Raw genomic sequence first — 24,357 nt, forward strand, 5'->3', positions numbered from 1 at the left:
AAGGAACAAAAATCTGCTTAAAATCCCATTTTTCGTTTCTTTCAGCTCATTTTCAGCCATGGATTCAGTCAATTGGAATTCGACATGGACATCTGAAGCGAACCTTGTAGTCCCTGCATTTTTTACCAAATGGCTGATCTGCATTGAGGCAAATGAAGCCTAGATAGGTATTGTAGCTGAAAGATAAGAGTACTCAGTTAGTTCATATTATAGTTTTAAAGCAATTAAAATGTTTGTTATGATGTAAATGGAAGTTTTAAAATGAGATTTTTTCTTTATTATTTGATACAATAATAAACTAAAAACAAAGTCAAGGACATTTGATTTTCTAACTTATAAACATATATTCTGGATATTCAAAGGAGACTCACGCATTGAAGTACTGCCCTGTGCTTTCAGCTGGGACGTTTCCGATGACAGTGACGGCCTGAATTTCAAAAGGTCTGCGACAAATCTCTCCAGGGTATTCCTCCCGCAGGTCCCTCAGATCCTCCAGGTCACCTTTTCCACCTGGATTGTCCCGATCGTACCAAGTGGTCCAGCACAGTCTCTTAATGATGGGACCCTGTGTTGGTGGAACTTCAGGAGAAAAGGACATTTATTATGAAAACACGTCTTAAATATGCGACTAATATTTACTTGTATGTTAAAATTAAAATGTCTTACTTCCTGTGAGGGATCAAGCTGAATGAGTGGAGGAACACAGGCAATTTCCAAAAATAGACTCTTTAATTTCCTTTTTGTTTTAAAATGCCCTCCCAAAAACAACTCGAGCTCATAAAAGAGGTCAAACAAACAAAATGAAACTCAATAAACTTCTAACTTAACATACTGACTGAAACAATAACCGACCTTCCAAACAAAGACACACAAGGGTATATATACACATTGGCTGATCAGACCATATGAACAATAGGGATTACTAGACAAACATTTACTAACTAAAACTAAAACCACAAATCAGTACAGTCAGATTGTTAATAAACCTAAACATCCTAACCCATGAACCTAACTATTTAACTTCAAACTTAAATTAATTAACAAATGACAAAATAATAAATTAAAGGAAATTCTTCAGTCCCCTCTTCAGGGAGCTATTGGTTTGGTCCCATCAGCTCCTCCTGTATTTAGATGACAGAACCCCTTCAACCCTGTTTGCCTGTCCCATCTCAGGAAGCAGGAAGTGGAGAACCCCAGCACCGGTAAGAGAAAACAAATCAACTTAAATTGAACAAATGAAAGGCATAAAATACAGCAGTTAACTAAATGTGCGCGCTTACAATTAGAACTAATGCATTTAAGCCATCTAAACAATAAAGCCAAAGAAATATAAACATACAAACTGCAATCATAAAAGTGCAAGAGTGTACTTAACGTTCACCGTTGTGTGGACATGGATGTGGCCATCACATGCCCCCCCACTCAGTTCTCCTCACAGCGTGAGAGGTAGTCGGCTGTGGTATTGTCTCTGCCAGGGATATGTTGAACCTTGAATCTGAATGGTTGCATGGCAAGATACCATCGGGTTATACGCCCATTAGTATCCTTCATCCTGTTAAGCCATTCGAGAGCCTTATGATCCGTTTGCAGAGTGAATTCTCTCCCCAGCAGATAGTACTTAAAGGAATCCAGAGACCACTTTATGGCCAATGCCTCTTTTTCCACTGTTGCATAGCATCTCTCTCGGGCCAACAGCTTGCGACTGATGTAAGCCACGGGATGCAGCTCCTCTGATGTCCCTTGTAGAAGGACCGCCCCCAAACCCCTGTCAGAAGCATCAGTCCGCAGAATGAAGTCTCTTTGAAAGTCTGGAGAGTACAAGACTGGTTCCACACTCAAGGAATGCTTAATGTCTTGAAAAGCTGCCAGGGCCTCCGCAGTCCACCGGATTTTGTTGGGGCTACATGAGCCCGTCCTATCGGTCAATGGCGCTGCCCTTGCAGAAAAGTTGGGGACGAATCGGTGGTAAAATGAGGCCATCCCAAGGAACGACCGCAACTGCTTCCTAGTCTGTGGAACAGGACATGTTTCGATTGCATGAACTTTATCAACCTGGGGCTTAATAATCCCACCTCCAATGGTGAACCCAAGGTATTGAATCTCCCTCCTGGCCACAGCACACTTTGCGGGGTTGATTGTCAGACCAGCAGCCTGTAAACGCTTCAGAACTTCCTCAAGATGTGCCATATGCTCCTCCCATGTGTCACTGAAAATGACAATGTCATCCAAATATGCACATGCAAACCCTCTCAGGTCACATAGAACCTGGTCCATTAGCCTCTGGAATGTAGCCGGGGCCCCATGGAGGCCAAATGGTAAAACAGTGAACTCGAACAAGCCCCAAGGGGTGCGGAAAGCTGTTAGCTCCTGAGACTGGCTGGTGAGGGGAACCTGCCAGTACCCCTTTGAGAGATCAATGGTGGTCAGCCATATGGCTTTCCCCAGACTGTCAGTGAGCTCATCAATCCGTGGCATTGGGTACGAATCAAATCTTGAAACAGAATTTAGATACCTGAAGTCGATACAGAAGCGAATCGTTCCATCCTTTTTAGGAACTAGGACTACAGGGTTACACCACTCACTTGTTGAACGTTGAATGATCCCAAGAGCCAGCATTGAGTCCACCTCCTTCAGGTCAATCAGGTACCGCTCTGGTATTCTGTAACTCATGCGCCTCACATTTGCATCAGATCTTAATACAATGTTGTGTTTAACCAGCGCCGTTCGACCTGGGCACTCATTGAATATTTCTGGGTTAAGCAGAGGCTTTACCTGGGACTGCTGCTCTTTAGTGAGGTGACCCAAGTCCAGGGCTGAAGATGCAGTTGAAGGCAGATATTCAGCCACATCCTCCTCTTCCACCACATGTCGGATCAGCAGTGTTTCCGTATTGCCAACTGCCTGTGGAACCCACTCCTTCAACAAGTTGACATGAAGAACTCTACTTCCCCGCTGCAGACCTGGAGTAGAGATCTTGTAAGTGGTAGGCCCCAATCGTTTCAGAACCTCAAATGGTCCCTGCCACTTTGCCAGCAGCTTGCTGTCACAAGTTGGTAACATCAACAGAACCTTTTGGCCTGGAAGAAAACTACGTTGTCGAGCTCCTTTATCAAACCACGATTTCTGGTGCTGTTGGGCAGATGCCATGTGCGATTGAGCCAGTTCACTCATGTCTTGCAACTTATCCCTCATTTGGATTACATAGGAAATTATGTTAATTGGCTCTGCCTTACCCTGGTCTCCTTCCCACGTCTCTCTCAGCAGGGTCAAAGGACCCCTCACCTCATGCCCATAGAGGAGCTCAAACGGGGAGAAACCAGTAGAAGCCTGAGGGACCTCTCTGTAGGCAAAGAGAAGATACGGGAGCCACTGGTCCCAATCAGACCCAGTACTGTTGACAAACTTACGAAGCATCTGTTTCAAAGTCTGGTTGAAGCGCTCAGTCAGTCCATCCGTCTGTGGATGATATGGAGTTGTCCGCATGCTCCTGATGCCCAGCAACCTATAAACCTGCTGCAACAAGGTTGACATAAAATTAGTCCCTTGGTCAGTAAGAATTTCTTGTGGAAACCCAACTCTTGAGAATAGTTGAATCAATGAGAAAGCCACAGCCTTTGCTTTGATGTTTTTTAATGGAAAAACTTCTGGATATCTTGTAGCATAGTCAGTGATGACCAGCATATAACGGTTTCCTGCTTTGCTCTTTTCCACAGGACCAACAACATCCATTCCAAGGCGTTCAAACGGTGTACCAATTATTGGGAGCGGCTGCAGTGGTGCTCTAATGGGAACTTTAGCTGAAGTGATTTGACACTGAGGGCAGCTTCTACAAAACCGGGCAACATCTGAACATAAACCAGGCCACAGAAAATTGCGTTTGATACGTTGAGTGGTCTTATGTTTCCCCAGGTGGCCAGCCCAGGGAATTGAGTGGCCCAACCTTAGCACAGTCTCCCGGGCTGCTTTAGGGACCACCAGTCGTTTCAGCTGGCCCTGGTGATGGTACAAAATGCCATGTTGAAGGATGTATCGGCCTCTCTTAGTGTCGTATTCTGCCTCAGTTTCACCTTTAGCCTTCAGCAAAAGAGCAGACAGGGTCAAATCATCTTGTTGCATTTGTCTTATATCATTAGGAATCGTAAACCCCAAGGGCAGATCTGGAGCTTCTTCATTTTGACCTCTTTGCACATTATATTCCAACTTCTCATGCCTTTTCTGACTACGTGCTTTACGAGTCTTCCCAGGTTGTCCTTCCACGTCAGACTCAAAGAAAGGCAAAGTACTGAGAGTTGTAAATTGGTCACTTTGAGTTTTTGCTTGAGCCCTTGTCACAGCTGCATTACAGCTTTCCACTTCCTTCAACAGATCATAGATGACAGGCAGATCCTCCCCCAAAATCACAGGGTAAGGGAGATTGTCTGCCACACCAACCTTTAGCAAATATGTAGCCCCTTGTACCCCAATACACAAATCAGCTGTGGGGTAAGATTTCTCATCCCCATGCACACAACAAACTGTTATTGGTTCAGATATGCCCCAGTCACTGAATGGTATGCAGTTCCTATGAACCAGAGTCTGAGTGCTTCCTGTATCCAATAAAGCTTCTATTTTCTGCCCATTTATTGTCACAGTGGTCATTTTCTTGGAATTATGTTTATCATGTTCTCTTTTCACCATCTGCTGTGGCAAAAAACACAATTGGTTTAATCGACTTGGGTTTTGGGGGCACACAGGCTTGGTGTGGCCTTCCTGTCCACACAGATAGCATACAGGTATCCTTTTATTGAACTTTGAGGCACTTTGAGGTCGATTTTCCCTTGTGGGGACCTTACCCACACCCGATGCTGCCCTCTGGTGTTGAAGAGGAGGTTGTGGACGCCGCATGTCTCGAGCTGTTCTCCATGCTGTGTTACTCCATGGCTGACTCTTGCTTCGGGCTGCCACAAACACATCTGCCAGGGCAGCAGCTTCCGCCGCAGATCTTGGGTTATGCTCTTTGATCCAGACCTGAAGCTCAGGACACAACATTCTTAAAAATTGCTCCAAGATTAAGAGCTCACCAATCTCCTTCACTGTTTTAGCTTTAGGCTGAGTCCATTTTTCATACAGCTCCTTTAGTCTTGCATACAGTTCTTTAGGGCTTTCATCCATGACATCAAGACAACGGAACCTTAGTCTATATGTTTCTGGATTTATATCATATTTTTGAAGAATGGCAGTCTTTACCTTTTGGTAATCCAGTGCATCATCAATGTCCATATTAACATAAGCCCCTCGAGCCTTACCAGTCAACAGGGGAATCAGATGAAAAGTCCAGTCTGAGCTTCGCCAACGGTAGGCAACTGCAATTCTCTCAAAGGTTGTGAGGAAATGTTCAATGTCATCTTCTGCAGTCAATTTTTCCATTTTGAAATGGGGTGTGTGCAAAGACTGACCTGTGGAGGATGTGGCTGAAGTCGAAGTTGAGCATTCAGGTTCAGAAGATACCTGGTTGTAATCATCGCTGGAAATTACCACCTGTTCTGAATCATCTCTCCCCAGCTCAGGTGTTGCTCGGGCCTGCATTCCCATCTGCAAAAGATGAAATTGGTGCTGCAAAGCCTTAAAACGCTGCTCCTGCTGTTCAGACTCCTCCTCCCTCTTCTTATCTCTCATATCTTGTTGTCCCATAAAGGTTTGAAGAATACTTGTCAAATCCTTCAATGTTGGTTCCCTAATTTCCTCATCCTCAGTGTCCCCCAGGTTGATTGCAGCTCCATCCTCGATCTCCCCAACATCAGACTGTTGCATCGTCTCCTTGATTTCCCCTTTGTTGCCTTTCCTCGTCCGTACTCCAGCCTGCATGGCAAAAACTATGCTGTGTCCTCCAGATCCCACTTCTGACACCAAATGTGAGGGATCAAGCTGAATGAGTGGAGGAACACAGGCAATTTCCAAAAATAGACTCTTTAATTTCCTTTTTGTTTTAAAATGCCCTCCCAAAAACAACTCGAGCTCATAAAAGAGGTCAAACAAACAAAATGAAACTCAATAAACTTCTAACTTAACATACTGACTGAAACAATAACCGACCTTCCAAACAAAGACACACAAGGGTATATATACACATTGGCTGATCAGACCATATGAACAATAGGGATTACTAGACAAACATTTACTAACTAAAACTAAAACCACAAATCAGTACAGTCAGATTGTTAATAAACCTAAACATCCTAACCCATGAACCTAACTATTTAACTTCAAACTTAAATTAATTAACAAATGACAAAATAATAAATTAAAGGAAATTCTTCAGTCCCCTCTTCAGGGAGCTATTGGTTTGGTCCCATCAGCTCCTCCTGTATTTAGATGACAGAACCCCTTCAACCCTGTTTGCCTGTCCCATCTCAGGAAGCAGGAAGTGGAGAACCCCAGCACCGGTAAGAGAAAACAAATCAACTTAAATTGAACAAATGAAAGGCATAAAATACAGCAGTTAACTAAATGTGCGCGCTTACAATTAGAACTAATGCATTTAAGCCATCTAAACAATAAAGCCAAAGAAATATAAACATACAAACTGCAATCATAAAAGTGCAAGAGTGTACTTAACGTTCACCGTTGTGTGGACATGGATGTGGCCATCACATGCCCCCCCACTCAGTTCTCCTCACAGCGTGAGAGGTAGTCGGCTGTGGTATTGTCTCTGCCAGGGATATGTTGAACCTTGAATCTGAATGGTTGCATGGCAAGATACCATCGGGTTATACGCCCATTAGTATCCTTCATCCTGTTAAGCCATTCGAGAGCCTTATGATCCGTTTGCAGAGTGAATTCTCTCCCCAGCAGATAGTACTTAAAGGAATCCAGAGACCACTTTATGGCCAATGCCTCTTTTTCCACTGTTGCATAGCATCTCTCTCGGGCCAACAGCTTGCGACTGATGTAAGCCACGGGATGCAGCTCCTCTGATGTCCCTTGTAGAAGGACCGCCCCCAAACCCCTGTCAGAAGCATCAGTCCGCAGAATGAAGTCTCTTTGAAAGTCTGGAGAGTACAAGACTGGTTCCACACTCAAGGAATGCTTAATGTCTTGAAAAGCTGCCAGGGCCTCCGCAGTCCACCGGATTTTGTTGGGGCTACATGAGCCCGTCCTATCGGTCAATGGCGCTGCCCTTGCAGAAAAGTTGGGGACGAATCGGTGGTAAAATGAGGCCATCCCAAGGAACGACCGCAACTGCTTCCTAGTCTGTGGAACAGGACATGTTTCGATTGCATGAACTTTATCAACCTGGGGCTTAATAATCCCACCTCCAATGGTGAACCCAAGGTATTGAATCTCCCTCCTGGCCACAGCACACTTTGCGGGGTTGATTGTCAGACCAGCAGCCTGTAAACGCTTCAGAACTTCCTCAAGATGTGCCATATGCTCCTCCCATGTGTCACTGAAAATGACAATGTCATCCAAATATGCACATGCAAACCCTCTCAGGTCACATAGAACCTGGTCCATTAGCCTCTGGAATGTAGCCGGGGCCCCATGGAGGCCAAATGGTAAAACAGTGAACTCGAACAAGCCCCAAGGGGTGCGGAAAGCTGTTAGCTCCTGAGACTGGCTGGTGAGGGGAACCTGCCAGTACCCCTTTGAGAGATCAATGGTGGTCAGCCATATGGCTTTCCCCAGACTGTCAGTGAGCTCATCAATCCGTGGCATTGGGTACGAATCAAATCTTGAAACAGAATTTAGATACCTGAAGTCGATACAGAAGCGAATCGTTCCATCCTTTTTAGGAACTAGGACTACAGGGTTACACCACTCACTTGTTGAACGTTGAATGATCCCAAGAGCCAGCATTGAGTCCACCTCCTTCAGGTCAATCAGGTACCGCTCTGGTATTCTGTAACTCATGCGCCTCACATTTGCATCAGATCTTAATACAATGTTGTGTTTAACCAGCGCCGTTCGACCTGGGCACTCATTGAATATTTCTGGGTTAAGCAGAGGCTTTACCTGGGACTGCTGCTCTTTAGTGAGGTGACCCAAGTCCAGGGCTGAAGATGCAGTTGAAGGCAGATATTCAGCCACATCCTCCTCTTCCACCACATGTCGGATCAGCAGTGTTTCCGTATTGCCAACTGCCTGTGGAACCCACTCCTTCAACAAGTTGACATGAAGAACTCTACTTCCCCGCTGCAGACCTGGAGTAGAGATCTTGTAAGTGGTAGGCCCCAATCGTTTCAGAACCTCAAATGGTCCCTGCCACTTTGCCAGCAGCTTGCTGTCACAAGTTGGTAACATCAACAGAACCTTTTGGCCTGGAAGAAAACTACGTTGTCGAGCTCCTTTATCAAACCACGATTTCTGGTGCTGTTGGGCAGATGCCATGTGCGATTGAGCCAGTTCACTCATGTCTTGCAACTTATCCCTCATTTGGATTACATAGGAAATTATGTTAATTGGCTCTGCCTTACCCTGGTCTCCTTCCCACGTCTCTCTCAGCAGGGTCAAAGGACCCCTCACCTCATGCCCATAGAGGAGCTCAAACGGGGAGAAACCAGTAGAAGCCTGAGGGACCTCTCTGTAGGCAAAGAGAAGATACGGGAGCCACTGGTCCCAATCAGACCCAGTACTGTTGACAAACTTACGAAGCATCTGTTTCAAAGTCTGGTTGAAGCGCTCAGTCAGTCCATCCGTCTGTGGATGATATGGAGTTGTCCGCATGCTCCTGATGCCCAGCAACCTATAAACCTGCTGCAACAAGGTTGACATAAAATTAGTCCCTTGGTCAGTAAGAATTTCTTGTGGAAACCCAACTCTTGAGAATAGTTGAATCAATGAGAAAGCCACAGCCTTTGCTTTGATGTTTTTTAATGGAAAAACTTCTGGATATCTTGTAGCATAGTCAGTGATGACCAGCATATAACGGTTTCCTGCTTTGCTCTTTTCCACAGGACCAACAACATCCATTCCAAGGCGTTCAAACGGTGTACCAATTATTGGGAGCGGCTGCAGTGGTGCTCTAATGGGAACTTTAGCTGAAGTGATTTGACACTGAGGGCAGCTTCTACAAAACCGGGCAACATCTGAACATAAACCAGGCCACAGAAAATTGCGTTTGATACGTTGAGTGGTCTTATGTTTCCCCAGGTGGCCAGCCCAGGGAATTGAGTGGCCCAACCTTAGCACAGTCTCCCGGGCTGCTTTAGGGACCACCAGTCGTTTCAGCTGGCCCTGGTGATGGTACAAAATGCCATGTTGAAGGATGTATCGGCCTCTCTTAGTGTCGTATTCTGCCTCAGTTTCACCTTTAGCCTTCAGCAAAAGAGCAGACAGGGTCAAATCATCTTGTTGCATTTGTCTTATATCATTAGGAATCGTAAACCCCAAGGGCAGATCTGGAGCTTCTTCATTTTGACCTCTTTGCACATTATATTCCAACTTCTCATGCCTTTTCTGACTACGTGCTTTACGAGTCTTCCCAGGTTGTCCTTCCACGTCAGACTCAAAGAAAGGCAAAGTACTGAGAGTTGTAAATTGGTCACTTTGAGTTTTTGCTTGAGCCCTTGTCACAGCTGCATTACAGCTTTCCACTTCCTTCAACAGATCATAGATGACAGGCAGATCCTCCCCCAAAATCACAGGGTAAGGGAGATTGTCTGCCACACCAACCTTTAGCAAATATGTAGCCCCTTGTACCCCAATACACAAATCAGCTGTGGGGTAAGATTTCTCATCCCCATGCACACAACAAACTGTTATTGGTTCAGATATGCCCCAGTCACTGAATGGTATGCAGTTCCTATGAACCAGAGTCTGAGTGCTTCCTGTATCCAATAAAGCTTCTATTTTCTGCCCATTTATTGTCACAGTGGTCATTTTCTTGGAATTATGTTTATCATGTTCTCTTTTCACCATCTGCTGTGGCAAAAAACACAATTGGTTTAATCGACTTGGGTTTTGGGGGCACACAGGCTTGGTGTGGCCTTCCTGTCCACACAGATAGCATACAGGTATCCTTTTATTGAACTTTGAGGCACTTTGAGGTCGATTTTCCCTTGTGGGGACCTTACCCACACCCGATGCTGCCCTCTGGTGTTGAAGAGGAGGTTGTGGACGCCGCATGTCTCGAGCTGTTCTCCATGCTGTGTTACTCCATGGCTGACTCTTGCTTCGGGCTGCCACAAACACATCTGCCAGGGCAGCAGCTTCCGCCGCAGATCTTGGGTTATGCTCTTTGATCCAGACCTGAAGCTCAGGACACAACATTCTTAAAAATTGCTCCAAGATTAAGAGCTCACCAATCTCCTTCACTGTTTTAGCTTTAGGCTGAGTCCATTTTTCATACAGCTCCTTTAGTCTTGCATACAGTTCTTTAGGGCTTTCATCCATGACATCAAGACAACGGAACCTTAGTCTATATGTTTCTGGATTTATATCATATTTTTGAAGAATGGCAGTCTTTACCTTTTGGTAATCCAGTGCATCATCAATGTCCATATTAACATAAGCCCCTCGAGCCTTACCAGTCAACAGGGGAATCAGATGAAAAGTCCAGTCTGAGCTTCGCCAACGGTAGGCAACTGCAATTCTCTCAAAGGTTGTGAGGAAATGTTCAATGTCATCTTCTGCAGTCAATTTTTCCATTTTGAAATGGGGTGTGTGCAAAGACTGACCTGTGGAGGATGTGGCTGAAGTCGAAGTTGAGCATTCAGGTTCAGAAGATACCTGGTTGTAATCATCGCTGGAAATTACCACCTGTTCTGAATCATCTCTCCCCAGCTCAGGTGTTGCTCGGGCCTGCATTCCCATCTGCAAAAGATGAAATTGGTGCTGCAAAGCCTTAAAACGCTGCTCCTGCTGTTCAGACTCCTCCTCCCTCTTCTTATCTCTCATATCTTGTTGTCCCATAAAGGTTTGAAGAATACTTGTCAAATCCTTCAATGTTGGTTCCCTAATTTCCTCATCCTCAGTGTCCCCCAGGTTGATTGCAGCTCCATCCTCGATCTCCCCAACATCAGACTGTTGCATCGTCTCCTTGATTTCCCCTTTGTTGCCTTTCCTCGTCCGTACTCCAGCCTGCATGGCAAAAACTATGCTGTGTCCTCCAGATCCCACTTCTGACACCAAATGTGAGGGATCAAGCTGAATGAGTGGAGGAACACAGGCAATTTCCAAAAATAGACTCTTTAATTTCCTTTTTGTTTTAAAATGCCCTCCCAAAAACAACTCGAGCTCATAAAAGAGGTCAAACAAACAAAATGAAACTCAATAAACTTCTAACTTAACATACTGACTGAAACAATAACCGACCTTCCAAACAAAGACACACAAGGGTATATATACACATTGGCTGATCAGACCATATGAACAATAGGGATTACTAGACAAACATTTACTAACTAAAACTAAAACCACAAATCAGTACAGTCAGATTGTTAATAAACCTAAACATCCTAACCCATGAACCTAACTATTTAACTTCAAACTTAAATTAATTAACAAATGACAAAATAATAAATTAAAGGAAATTCTTCAGTCCCCTCTTCAGGGAGCTATTGGTTTGGTCCCATCAGCTCCTCCTGTATTTAGATGACAGAACCCCTTCAACCCTGTTTGCCTGTCCCATCTCAGGAAGCAGGAAGTGGAGAACCCCAGCACCGGTAAGAGAAAACAAATCAACTTAAATTGAACAAATGAAAGGCATAAAATACAGCAGTTAACTAAATGTGCGCGCTTACAATTAGAACTAATGCATTTAAGCCATCTAAACAATAAAGCCAAAGAAATATAAACATACAAACTGCAATCATAAAAGTGCAAGAGTGTACTTAACGTTCACCGTTGTGTGGACATGGATGTGGCCATCACACTTCCGATACTTGGTTTCATACAGGCTAGAAAAAACAAAACAATAATACCAGTTAGTGGTTTTATTTGTTTGTGAACGATTGTAATATTTAGAAAACTGTCTAAACTTACCAAGCAGCAAAACTGCAAGAACAGTGAGACTCATCTGTAAAAAAAGACATAGTTGTTTAAAAAGTAACATTTTTGAAGTGAAGTTGTACAATGTCCAAAGTTCTCTTGACTGTCTTTTCCTTTGATCTAAAACACAACAAATAACATCTTACCAGCTTGATCATGATTGCAGAAATCAGATGTCTGTTTTCACAGCTGCAAAACAAAATAAAGACATTTAAATGTTTTGTTTTCACGCTTAATATTTCTTTGAACGTGAATTTTATCAACAATCAATAAAAATTCTATTTTCTGTTAGAAGTTTAAGAATGTTTTGTTTTCTTACCTGTAAAAACCAGGAGGAGCTTAGCAAGAGAACCTCTCTGTTCCACAGGATGGTTGTGTGTACCTCAGCCTTTTTATACTAACACATCCCTGCCTGTGGCACCAATTCTTTAACACAAATATGTGGCTCCTGATTGAATATTTTCCATGGAGTTTGCTGCATTTTTTACACATAAAAAGGAGAGAGACCAGTTCTGCAGGACAGACTCCCAAAAAGTCTGGTTTTAAATGCACATAAACAAGCTGGCTAGGCTACTCTTTCTTTGTGTTTTGACTCAAGCACATGATGCTAAGCATGCTCCAACATGACAAAAATTACTTCTGTCAAAGAGGATAGATGAAGACAAAAAGGCAAACGCACTTTAAACTTTTATATGTATTAATTTACGCTGGTGCATAAATGCATAAAGAGTAGTTTCCATGCAGCATGCAGTTATGATTATGATTAGTTAGCTTTTTATTGTTTTTTAAGTGAAAGACTCAGCAGCTGACCTATAATAGCAGTAAGTTGCGTATGTGTACCTATTACTTTTCATAGTAACACCCTGATCATGGATGCAGAAATCAGATGCTGATTTTCACTGCTGCAAACAAAAATACTGACATTTTTTTCACAATAAATATATCTTTCAATCCAAATGTTGTTAAAAACTGATAAAATTGTTATTTTTTTTTCTTTTAGAAGTTTTAGGAAATTTTTATTTTTTCTCACCTACAAAACCAGGAAGCAAGAGGCCCTCTCTGTTCCATATGTAGGTTATGCATGCCTCAGCCTCTCATACTGATACGTCACCCCTTCAGGCACAAATTCTTTAACACAAAAAGCTGATCCTAATTGAATGTTCTCTTGAGTGTTTTGCTGCATTTTCACACATAAAATGGAAAAAGACCAGTTCTGCAGGACAGGCTTTTAAGGAAACATTAGTCAGATGTTAGTGGCTAATTTTAGTTTATCAAGATCTGGCGTTCTTATTCTGAAGATCATGTAGGTCTTTCACTTACATTGGTTAGATAGTTTTGTCTGGGAATGAAATCAATACAGTAAAATTATATTAGACTGTTAAAGTACATATTATGCTTTCTCTTCCAGGAGCTCATCACTCGTGGGAGGGGCCACAGGGGTGAGGTCAGACTCACCTCGACCTAAAGCTCTATTTCCAGAGCTTGTTACAAATTAAAAACAAAAGGTCTTTCTGTGTATTTTCTGCATTTATCAGAGTTCATTTAATGATTATTTGTATTTTTCCACAAAGTTCTTGTGTTTTTAACCTGAAAAACCAAAAAAAAAAAAGACTCTATGTTCACTTTTCTTTGTAGAACCTAAAAATCCCGAATCAGGACATTAAAAGTTCTTAATCAAACTACAAATTTCAGCACTAAGATCTTTCTACTTGTCTTTGATTAACAAAATCAAAAGAAGACTTTTCTTGCATTTTGAAGACAATATTTGCTTATTTAAAATTGCTTTTAGTTAGAAGTCCTCAACTGGCCCTTGGAAGTCAAAGCACACCTAGTACAGACGGCCCCAGGAACAAACGCATGACAGAAGGACATCATTCTTTTATAAAAATGCAATAAATAAAAGAAAGATCTGCAAAACATGAAGATAAAGCAATCTTCTACGTGGTTAGTTCTAACAGGAGATTCATTCACTCATAAGGAAGGTGGACATGGACGTCTGAAGTACCACTGTAGTCCCTGCAGCGGCCAGTCATCTACAGGTATTGTAGCTGAAATATAACAGAAGATACTGAGATCTGAGGTAGTGTAGAAGATCAATTATAGGAGGTGTTGATATTTATATTTGCAACAGAAATTATACAACTTGTCAAAGAAACTAAGTATGGTTCATTTCTGTTTCTAATTTGCTACTCTTAAATTTTTTTGACTAGCTCAAAGATTTTTTGTCTTGTCCTTTCAGCTGAAAGGTGCCCGTAAACGATACCTGCCTGAATGTCCAAAAGTCTATCACAAATACTTCTTGAGTGCTTCTTTGTTAGGTTCTTCAAAGTCACCCAGTCATCGTTCCATCTGGTTCAGCTTCATCAAGATGATGAGGTTTACCGTGGACCAGTTATTTTACATTGCATGTCTAAAATGTAGATTATATTAACAAATGTATTGGCTTGGATGAGGGCTGCACATTGGTGCAGTGCTTAGTGCTGTTGCCTTGCAGCAAGAAGGTCCTGGGTTCAACTCCCAACCTGGGGTCTTTCTGCATGGAGTTAGCATGTTCTCCCTGTGCATGCATGGGTTCTCTCCGGGTTCTCTAACTTCCTACCACAGTCCATAAACATTTCTGTCAGGCTGACTGTTTTCTCTAAATTGTCCCTAGATGTGTGTGTGTGTGTGTGTGTGTGTGTGTGTGTGTGTGTGTGTGTGTGTGTGTGTGTGTGTGTGTGTGTCTGCTCTGTCTTCTCGATCCCCAGTGAGTCGTGGTGGATGGCTGCTTGTACTGAGCCAGGATCCTCTGGAGGATTCTTTCTGTTAAAAGGGAGTTTTCCTCTCCGCTGTTGCTAAATGCTTGCTTAGTATGAGGATTGCTGTAAAGTCACTCACACTAGTCAGTGACTTGTTGCAATTTGCTGGGTTTCTTATTTAGGAAACATTCTTCTGACTGGCTTCATGAACTGACCTGTATTGGAATGTTTACCATGTGAAGTGCCTTGAGACGACTCTTGTCATGATTTGGCGCTTTATAAAAAAAGTTGAATTGAATTCAATCATGCAGTTGTATGTACACTGAACAAAAATATCAACGCAACACTTTTGTTTATGCTCCCATTTTTCATGAGATGGACTTAAAGATCTAAAATTCATTCCAGATACACAATATTACCATTTCTCTCAAACATTGTTCACAAATCAGTCTAAATGTGTGATAATGAGCACTTCTGCTTTGCTGAGATAATCCATCCCACCTCACAGGTGTGCCACATCAAGATGCTGATCTGACATCATGAGTAGCGCACAGGCGTGCCTTATAGCGCCCACAATAAAAGACCACCCTGGATTGTGCAGTTTTGTCTCACAGCAAAATGCCACATATGCAACAAGCATTGAGGGAGCGTACAATTGGCATGCTGTAAGCAGGAATGTCAACCAGATCTGTTTCTCGTGCATTGAATGTTCATTTCTCCAACCTAAGCCGTCTCCAAAGGCGTTTCAGAGAATATGGCAGTACATTCAACCGGCCTCACAACCGCAGACACGTGTAACCACACCAGCCCAGGACCTCCACATCCAGCAGGTTCACCTCCAAGATCATCTGAGACCAGCCACTCAGACAGCTGCTGAAACAATTGGTTTGCATAACCAAACAATTTCTGCACAAACAGTCAGAAACCGTCTCAGGGAAGCTCAACTGCATGCTCGTCATCCTCATCGGGGTCTTGACCTGACTCCAGCTCGTCGCCGTAACAGACTTGAGTGGGCAAATGCTCACATTCGATGGTGTCTGGCACGTTGGAGAGTTTATATGCTTTTATATTTTTGTTCAGTGTATTTTTGCGTGTCCCCTTTTTTTCTCTTTCTGCAGGTCTAGAAGCAGATTCTTTTAAATCTTTTGTCTTTTATTTTTATGATCTTTATGACACAATGACATTTTCAAATGTAGTGCAGATATTTAACTTGAAGAGGATGCTACACCGAGTTTATTGCAGCGTATTTATATTTTAAATAAGATGCACAAAATGTCAAAATAATGGCTACATGTGTCTACAGCACTATTAGATGCTGTTTATAAAGTTTATCAGCTAAAAAGCCTATTTGGCTTCAAGGATTTCCTTTATATTTTTGGAAATTAAAAAAAATCTACTTTTTTGTTGAAATTAAAGAGTAAAGAAACATTTGATGAACCCATTTTTCTGAATACATCTGGTTAAAAGTAAATTGGTGGCTTACATTTAATGTTTCACAGAAAAAAAAGTCCAAAACTGTTTGCTTTTGTTAATCATTTTTATTGCTGTAGATATTTTTTTCACAGTTGAAAAAAATATAGAGATCACCCACAGACTTTTCACCATAGTTAGTAAAAGGGCCCCAATAACAAGTGACTAAAACTTGCTAAAGTGACAGAAAAAGGAACAAAAATCTGCATAAAATCCCATTTTTCATTTCTTTCAGGTCATTTTCAGCCGTGGATTCAGTCAATTGGAATTCGACATGGACATCTGAAGCGAACCTTGTAGTCCCTGCATTTTTTACCAAATGGCTGATCTGCATTGAGGCAAATGAAGCCTAGATAGGTATTGTAGCTGAAAGATAAGAGAGTACTCAGTTAGTTCATATTATAGTTTTAAAACAATCAAAATGTTTGTTATGATGTAAAAGGAAGTTTTAAAATGAGATTTCTTTTGATTATTTGATACAATAATAAACTAAAAACAAAGTCAAGGACTTTTGATTTTCTAACCTAAAAACTAATATTATGGAAATTCAAAGGAGACTCACGCATTGAAGTACTGCCCTGTGCTTTCAGCTGGGATGTTTCCGATGACAGTGACGGCCTGAATTTCAAAAGGTCTGCGACAAATCTCTCCAGGGTATTCCTTCCGCAGGTTCCTCAGATCCTCCAGGTCACCTTTTCCACCTGGATTGTCCCGATCGTACCAACTGGTCCAGCACAGTCTCTCAATGACGGTACCCTGTGTCGGTGGAACTTAAGGAGCAAAGGACATTTATTATAAAAACACGTCTTAAATATGCGACTAATATTTATTTGCATGTTAAAGTTAAATTTTCTTACTTCCGATACTTGGTTTCATACAGGCTAGAAAAAACAAAACAATAATACCAGTTAGTGGTTATATTTGTTTGTGAACGATTGTAATATTTAGAAAACTGTCTGAACTCACCAAGCAGCAAAACTGCAAGAACAGTTAGACTCATCTGTAAAAAAAGACATAGTTGGTTAAAAAGTAACATTTTTAAAGTCAAGTTGTGCGATGTCCAAAGTTCTCTTGACTGTCTTTTCCTTTGATCTAAAACACAACAAATAACATCTTACCAGCTTGGTCATGACTGCAGAAATCAGATGTCTGTTTTCACAGCTGCAAAACAAAATAAAGACATTTAAATGTTTTGTTTTCAAGCTTAATATTTCTTTGAATGTGAATTTTACCAACAATCAACAAAAATTCTATTTTCTTTTAGAAGTTTAAGAATGTTTTGTTTTCTTACCTGTAAAAATCAGGAGGAGCTTAGCAAGAGAACCTCTCTGTTACACAGGATGGTTGTGTGTACCTCAGCCTTTTATGCTAACACATCCCTGCCTGTGGCACCAATTCTTTAACACAAATATGTGGCTCCTGATTGAATATTTTCCATGGAGTTTGCTGCATTTTTACACATAAAAGGGAGAGAGACCAGTTCTGCAAGACAGACTCCCAAAAAGTCTGGTTTTAAATGCACATAAACAAGCTGGCTAGGCTACTCTTTCTTTGTGTTTTGACTCAAGCACATGATGCTAAGCATGCTCCAACATGACAAAAATTACTTCTGTCAAAGAAGATAGATGAAGACAAAAAGGCAAACTCACTTTAAACTTTTATATGTATTAATTTACGCTGGTGCATAAATGCATAAAGAGTAGTTTCCATGCAGCATGCAGTTATGATTATGATTAGTTAGCTTTTTATTGTTTTTTAAGTGAAAGACTCAGTAAGTTGCGTATGTGTACCTATTACATTTCATAGTAACACCCTGATCATGGCTGCAGAAATCAGATGCTGATTTTCACTGCTGCAAACAAAAATACTGACATTTTTTTCACAATAAATATATCTTTCAATGCAAATGTTGTTAAAAACTGATAAAATTGTTATTTTTTTTTCTTTTAGAAGTTTTAGGAAATGTTTATTTTTTCTCACCTACAAAATCAGGAAGCAAGAGGCCCTCTCTGTTCCATATGTAGGTTATGCATGCCTCAGCCTCTCATACTGATACGTCACCCCTTCAGGCACAAATTCTTTAACACAAAAAGCTGATCCTAATTGAATGTTCTCTTGAGTGTTTTGCTGCATTTTCACACATAAAATGGAAAAAGACCAGTTCTGCAGGACAGGCTTTTAAGGAAACATTAGTCAGATGTTAGTGGCTAATTTGAGTTTATCAAGATCTGGCGTTCTTATTCTGAAGATCATGTAGGTCTTTCACTTACATTGGTTAGATAGTTTTGTCTGGGAATGAAATCAATACAGTAAAATTATATTAGACTGTTAAAGTACATATTATGCTTTCTCTTCCAGGAGCTCATCACTCGTGGGAGGGGCCACAGGGGTGAGGTCAGACTCACCTCGACCTAAAGCTCTATTTCCAGAGCTTGTTACAAATTAAAAACTAAAGGTCTTTCTGTGTATTTTCTGCATTTATCAGAGTTCATTTAATGATTATTTGTATTTTTCCACAAAGTTCTTGTGTTTTTAACCTGAAAAACCAAAAAAAAAAAAAGACTCTATGTTCACTTTTCTTTGTAGAACTTAAAAATCCCGAATCAGGACATTAAAAGTTCTTAATCAAACTACAAATTTCAGCACTAAGATCTTTCTACTTGTCTTTGATTAACAAAATCAAAAGAAGACTTTTCTTGCATTTTGAAGACAATATTTGCTTATTTAAAATTGCTTTTAGTTAGAAGTCCTCAACTGGCCCTTGGAAGTCAAAGCACACCTAGTACAGACGGCCCCAGGAACAAACGCATGACAGAAGGACATCATTCTTTTATAAAAATGCAATAAATAAAAGAAAGATCTGCAAAACATGAAGATAAAGCAATCTTCTACGTGGTTAGTTCTAACAGGAGATTCATTCACTCATAAGGAAGGTGGACATGGACGTCTGAAGTACCACTGTAGTCCCTGCAGCGGCCAGTCATCTACAGGTATTGTAGCTGAAATATAACAGAAGATACTGAGATCTGAGGTAGTGTAGAAGATCAACTATAGGAGGTGTTGATATTTATATTTGCAACAGAAATTATACAACTTGTCAAAGAAACTAAGTATGGTTCATTTCTGTTTCTAATTTGCTACTCTTAAAATTTTTTGACTAGCTCAAAGATTTTTTGTCTTGTCCTTTCAGCTGAAAGGTGCCCGTAAACGATACCTGCCTGAATGTCCAAAAGTCTATCACAAATACTTCTTGAGTGCTTCTTTGTTAGGTTCTTCAAAGGCACCCAGTCATCGTTCCATCTGGTTCATCTTCATCAAGATGATGAGGTTTACCGTGGACCAGTTATTTTACATTGCATGTCTAAAATGTAGATTATATTAACAAATGTATTGGCTTGGATGAGGGCTGCACATTGGTGCAGTGCTTAGTGCTGTTGCCTTGCAGCAAGAAGGTCATGGGTTCAACTCCCAACCTGGGGTCTTTCTGCATGGAGTTAGCATGTTCTCCCTGTGCATGCATGGGTTCTCTCCGGGTTCTCTAACTTCCTACCACAGTCCATAAACATTTCTGTCAGGCTGACTGTTTTCTCTAAATTTTCCCTAGATGTGTGTGTGTGTGTGTGTGTCTGCTCTGTCTTCTCGATCCCCAGTGAGTCGTGGTGGATGGCTGCTTGTACTGAGCCAGGATCCTCTGGAGGTTTCTTCCTGTTAAAAGGGAGTTTTCCTCTCCGCTGTCGCTAAATGCTTGCTTAGTATGAGGATTGCTATAAAGTCACTCACACTAGTCAGTGACTTGTTGCAATTTGCTGGGTTTCTTATTTAGGAAACATTCTTCTGACTGGCTTCATGAACTGACCTGTATTGGAATGTTTACCATGTGAAGTGCCTTGAGACGACTCTTGTCATGATTTGGCGCTATATAAATAAAGTTGAATTGAATTCAATCATGCAGTTGTATGTACACTGAACAAAAATATCAACGCAACACTTTTGTTTATGCTCCCATTTTTCATGAGATGGACTTAAAGATCTAAAATTCATTCCAGATACACAATATTACCATTTCTCTCAAACATTGTTCACAAGTCAGTTTAAATGTGTGATAATGAGCATTTTTGCTTTGCTGAGATAATCCATCCCACCTCACAGGTGTGCCACATCAAGATGCTGATCTGACATCATGAGTAGCGCACAGGCGTGCCTTATAGTGCCCACAATAAAAGACCACCCTGGATTGTGCAGTTTTGTCTCACAGCAAAATGCCACATATGCAACAAGCATTGAGGGAGCGTACAATTGGCATGCTGACAGCAGGAATGTCAACCAGCTCTGTTGCTCGTCCATTGAATGTTCATTTCTCCAACCTAAGCCGTCTCCAAAGGCGTTTCAGAGAATATGGCAGTACATCCAACCGGCCTCACAACCGCAGACACGTGTAACCACACCAGCCCAGGACCTCCACATCCAGCAGGTTCACCTCCAAGATCATCTGAGACCAGCCACTCAGACAGCTGCTGAAACAATTGGTTTGCATAACCAAACAATTTCTGCACAAACAGTCAGAAACCGTCTCAGGGAAGCTCAACTGCATGCTTGTCATCTTCATCGGGGTCTTGACCTGACTCCAGCTCGTCGCCGTAACAGACTTGAGTGGGCAAATGCTCACATTCGATGGTGTCTGGCACGTTGGAGAGTTTATATGCGTTTATATTTTTGTTCAGTGTATTTTTGCGTGTCCCCTTTTTTTCTCTTTCTGCAGGTCTAGAAGCAGATTCTTTTAAATCTTTTGTCTTTTATTTTTATGATCTTTATGACACAATGACATTTTCAAATGTAGTGCAGATATTTAACTTGAAGAGGATGCTACACCGAGTTTATTGCAGCGTATTTATATTTTAAATAAGATGCACAAAATGTCAAAATAATGGCTACATGTGTCTACAGCACTATTAGATGCTGTTTATAAAGTTTATCAGCTAAAAAGCCTATTTGGCTTCAAGGATTTCCTTTATATTTTTGGAAATTAAAAAAAATCTACTTTTTTGTTGAAATTAAAGAGTAAAGAAACATTTGATGAACCCATTTTTCTGAATACATCTGGTTAAAAGTAAATTGGTGGCTTACATTTAATGTTTCACAGAAAAAAAAAGTCCAAAACTGTTTGCTTTTGTTAATCATTTTTATTGCTGTAGATATTTTTTTCACAGTTGAAAAAAATATAGAGATCACCCACAGACTTTTCACCATAGTTAGTAAAAGGGCCCCAGTAACAAGTGACTAAAACTTGCTAAAGTGACAGAAAAAGGAACAAAAAATCTGCATAAAATCCCATTTTTCATTTCTTTCAGGTCATTTTCAGCCGTGGATTCAGTCAATTGGAAATCGACATGGACATCTGAAGCGAACCTTGTAGTCCCTGCATTTTTTACCAAATGGCTGATCTGCATTGAGGCAAATGAAGCCTAGATAGGTATTGTAGCTGAAAGATAAGAGAGTACTCAGTTAGTTCATATTATAGTTTTAAAGCAATCAAAATGTTTGTTATGATGTAAAAGGAAGTTTTAAAATGAGATTTCTTTTGATTATTTGATACAATAATAAACTAAAAACAAAGTCAAGGACTTTTGATTTTCTAACCTATAAACTAATATTATGGAAATTCAAAGGAGACTCACGCATTGAAGTACTGCCCTGTGCTTTCAGCTGGGATGTTTCCGATGACAGTGACGGCCTGAATTTCAAAAGGTCTGCGACAAATCTCTCCAGGGTATTCCTTCCGCAGGTTCCTCAGATCCTCCAGGTCACCTTTTCCACCTGGATTGTCCCGATCGTACCAACTGGTCCAGCACAGTCTCTCAATGACGGTACCCTGTGTCGGTGGAACTTAAGGAGCAAAGGACATTTATTATAAAAACACGTCTTAAATATGCGACTAATATTTATTTGCATGTTAAAGTTAAATTTTCTTACTTCCGATACTTGGTTTCATACAGGCTAGAAAAAACAAAACAATAATACCAGTTAGTGGTTTTATTTGTTTGTGAACGATTGTAATATTTAGAAAACTGTCTGAACTCACCAAGCAGAAAAACTGCAAGAACAGTGAGACTCATCTGTAAAAAAAGACATAGTTGGTTAAAAAGTAATATTTTTAAAGTGAAGTTGTGCGATGTCCAAAGTTCTCTTGACTGTCTTTTCCTTTGATCTAAAACACAACAAATAACATCTTACCAGCTTGGTCATGACTGCAGAAATCAGATGTCTGTTTTCACAGCTGCAAAACAAAATAAAGACATTTAAATGTTTTGTTTTCAAGCTTAATATTTCTTTGAATGTGAATTTTACCAACAATCAATAAAAATTCTATTTTCTTTTAGAAGTTTAAGAATGTTTTGTTTTCTTACCTGTAAAAATCAGGAGGAGCTTAGCAAGAGAACCTCTCTGTTACACAGGATGGTTGTGTGTACCTCAGCCTTTTATGCTAACACATCCCTGCCTGTGGCACCAATTCTTTAACACAAATATGTGGCTCCTGATTGAATATTTTCCATGGAGTTTGCTGCATTTTTACACATAAAAGGGAGAGAGACCAGTTCTGCAAGACAGACTCCCAAAAAGTCTGGTTTTAAATGCACATAAACAAGCTGGCTAGGCTACTCTTTCTTTGTGTTTTGACTCAAGCACATGATGCTAAGCATGCACCAGCATGACAAAAATTACTTCTGTCAAAGAAGATAGATGAAGACAAAAAGGCAAACGCACTTTAAACTTTTATATGTATTAATTTACGCTGGTGCATAAATGCATAACGAGTAGTTTCCATGCAGCATGCAGTTATGATTATGATTAGTTAGCTTTTTATTGTTTTTTAAGTGAAAGACTCAGTAAGTTGCGTATGTGTACCTATTACTTTTCATAGTAACACCCTGATCATGGCTGCAGAAATCAGATGCTGATTTTCACTGCTGCAAACAAAAATACTGACATTTTTTTCACAATAAATATATCTTTCAATGCAAATGTTGTTAAAAACTGATGAAATTGTTTTTTTTTTCTTTTAGAAGTTTTAGGAAATTTTTATTTTTTCTCACCTACAAAACCAGGAAGCAAGAGGCCCTCTCTGTTCCATATGTAGGTTATGCATGCCTCAGCCTCTCATACTGATACGTCACCCCTTCAGGCACAAATTCTTTAACACAAAAAGCTGATCCTAATTGAATGTTCTCTTGAGTGTTTTGCTGCATTTTCACACATAAAATGGAAAAAGACCAGTTCTGCAGGACAGGCTTTTAAGGAAACATTAGTCAGATGTTAGTGGCTAATTTTAGTTTATCAAGATCTGGCGTTCTTATTCTGAAGATCATGTAGGTCTTTCACTTACATTGGTTAGATAGTTTTGTCTGGGAATGAAATCAATACAGTAAAATTATATTAGACTGTTAAAGTACATATTATGCTTTCTCTTCCAGGAGCTCATCACTCGTGGGAGGGGCCACAGGGGTGAGGTCAGACTCACCTCGACCTAAAGCTCTATTTCCAGAGCTTGTTACAAATTAAAAACAAAAGGTCTTTCTGTGTATTTTCTGCATTTATCAGAGTTCATTTAATGATTATTTGTATTTTTCCACAAAGTTCTTGTGTTTTTAACCTGAAAAACCAAAAAAAAAAAGACTCTATGTTCACTTTTCTTTGTAGAACCTAAAAATCCCGAATCAGGACATTAAAAGTTCTTAATCAAACTACAAATTTCAGCACTAAGATCTTTCTACTTGTCTTTGATTAACAAAATCAAAAGAAGACTTTTCTTGCATTTTGAAGACAATATTTGCTTATTTAAAATTGCTTTTAGTTAGAAGTCCTCAACTGGCCCTTGGAAGTCAAAGCACACCTAGTACAGACGGCCCCAGGAACAAACGCATGACAGAAGGACATCATTCTTTTATAAAAATGCAATAAATAAAAGAAAGATCTGCAAAACATGAAGATAAAGCAATCTTCTACGTGGTTAGTTCTAACAGGAGATTCATTCACTCATAAGGAAGGTGGACATGGACGTCTGAAGTACCACTGTAGTCCCTGCAGCGGCCAGTCATCTACAGGTATTGTAGCTGAAATATAACAGAAGATACTGAGATCTGAGGTAGTGTAGAAGATCAATTATAGGAGGTGTTGATATTTATAT

General features: G+C 40.6%; 3 protein-coding genes and 1 long non-coding RNA gene across 4 annotated transcripts in view; 1 reads left to right on the forward strand and 3 right to left on the reverse strand.

Annotated features, from left to right (window-relative positions):
- The window catches only part of LOC139062504 (cartilage intermediate layer protein 2-like), a 47,107-nt gene extending 34,949 nt beyond the window's left edge, over nt 1–12,158 (reverse strand). The window contains exons 1-3 of the mRNA XM_070543514.1: nt 12,114–12,158; nt 11,962–11,995; nt 11,853–11,876 (exon numbers count right to left, since the gene is read on the reverse strand). Of these exons, the coding sequence (XP_070399615.1) occupies nt 11,853–11,876; nt 11,962–11,995; nt 12,114–12,125 (70 nt within the window). The 5' untranslated portion in view covers nt 12,126–12,158. The remainder of the gene's footprint in view (nt 1–11,852; nt 11,877–11,961; nt 11,996–12,113) is intronic.
- Nucleotides 1–24,357, forward strand: part of LOC139062506 (uncharacterized) — a 265,098-nt gene that overhangs the window by 51,940 nt on the left and 188,801 nt on the right. The gene's annotated exons all lie outside the window — the stretch shown is intronic.
- LOC107373505 (cartilage intermediate layer protein 2) lies at nt 16,224–17,525 on the reverse strand. The gene is made up of 6 exons (XM_070543505.1): nt 17,467–17,525; nt 17,294–17,336; nt 17,142–17,175; nt 17,033–17,056; nt 16,738–16,945; nt 16,224–16,541 (listed from the first exon to the last, which is right to left on the reverse strand). Exons 2-6 carry the CDS (start codon nt 17,303–17,305, stop codon nt 16,430–16,432), a joined length of 390 nt encoding a protein of 129 aa, XP_070399606.1. The 5' UTR covers nt 17,306–17,336; nt 17,467–17,525; the 3' UTR covers nt 16,224–16,429.
- On the reverse strand, nt 21,336–22,639 carry LOC129165271 (cartilage intermediate layer protein 2-like). Its single transcript, XM_054747993.2, has 6 exons — nt 22,580–22,639; nt 22,407–22,449; nt 22,255–22,288; nt 22,146–22,169; nt 21,851–22,058; nt 21,336–21,654 (listed from the first exon to the last, which is right to left on the reverse strand). The coding sequence occupies exons 2-6, from the start codon at nt 22,416–22,418 to the stop codon at nt 21,543–21,545; spliced, it is 390 nt and encodes a 129-aa protein (XP_054603968.2). The 5' UTR covers nt 22,419–22,449; nt 22,580–22,639; the 3' UTR covers nt 21,336–21,542.

This window comes from Nothobranchius furzeri, chromosome 2 (genome assembly GCF_043380555.1).
Source record: "Nothobranchius furzeri strain GRZ-AD chromosome 2, NfurGRZ-RIMD1, whole genome shotgun sequence".
Lineage (NCBI taxonomy): Eukaryota > Metazoa > Chordata > Actinopteri > Cyprinodontiformes > Nothobranchiidae > Nothobranchius > Nothobranchius furzeri.

What these genes read in the sequence shown, in the direction of transcription:
- LOC107373505 (XM_070543505.1), bottom strand. An exon ending in TCTTGCAGTTTTGCTGCTTG is followed by an intron (nt 17,057 to 17,141) that starts GTGAGTTCAGAC and finishes TGTTTTTTCTAG; the next exon opens with CCTGTATGAAACCAAGTATC. An exon ending in ACAGGGCAGTACTTCAATGC is followed by an intron (nt 16,542 to 16,737) that starts GTGAGTCTCCTT and finishes CTTATCTTTCAG; the next exon opens with CTACAATACCTATCTAGGCT.
- LOC129165271 (XM_054747993.2), bottom strand. An exon ending in TCTTGCAGTTTTTCTGCTTG is followed by an intron (nt 22,170 to 22,254) that starts GTGAGTTCAGAC and finishes TGTTTTTTCTAG; the next exon opens with CCTGTATGAAACCAAGTATC. An exon ending in ACAGGGCAGTACTTCAATGC is followed by an intron (nt 21,655 to 21,850) that starts GTGAGTCTCCTT and finishes CTTATCTTTCAG; the next exon opens with CTACAATACCTATCTAGGCT.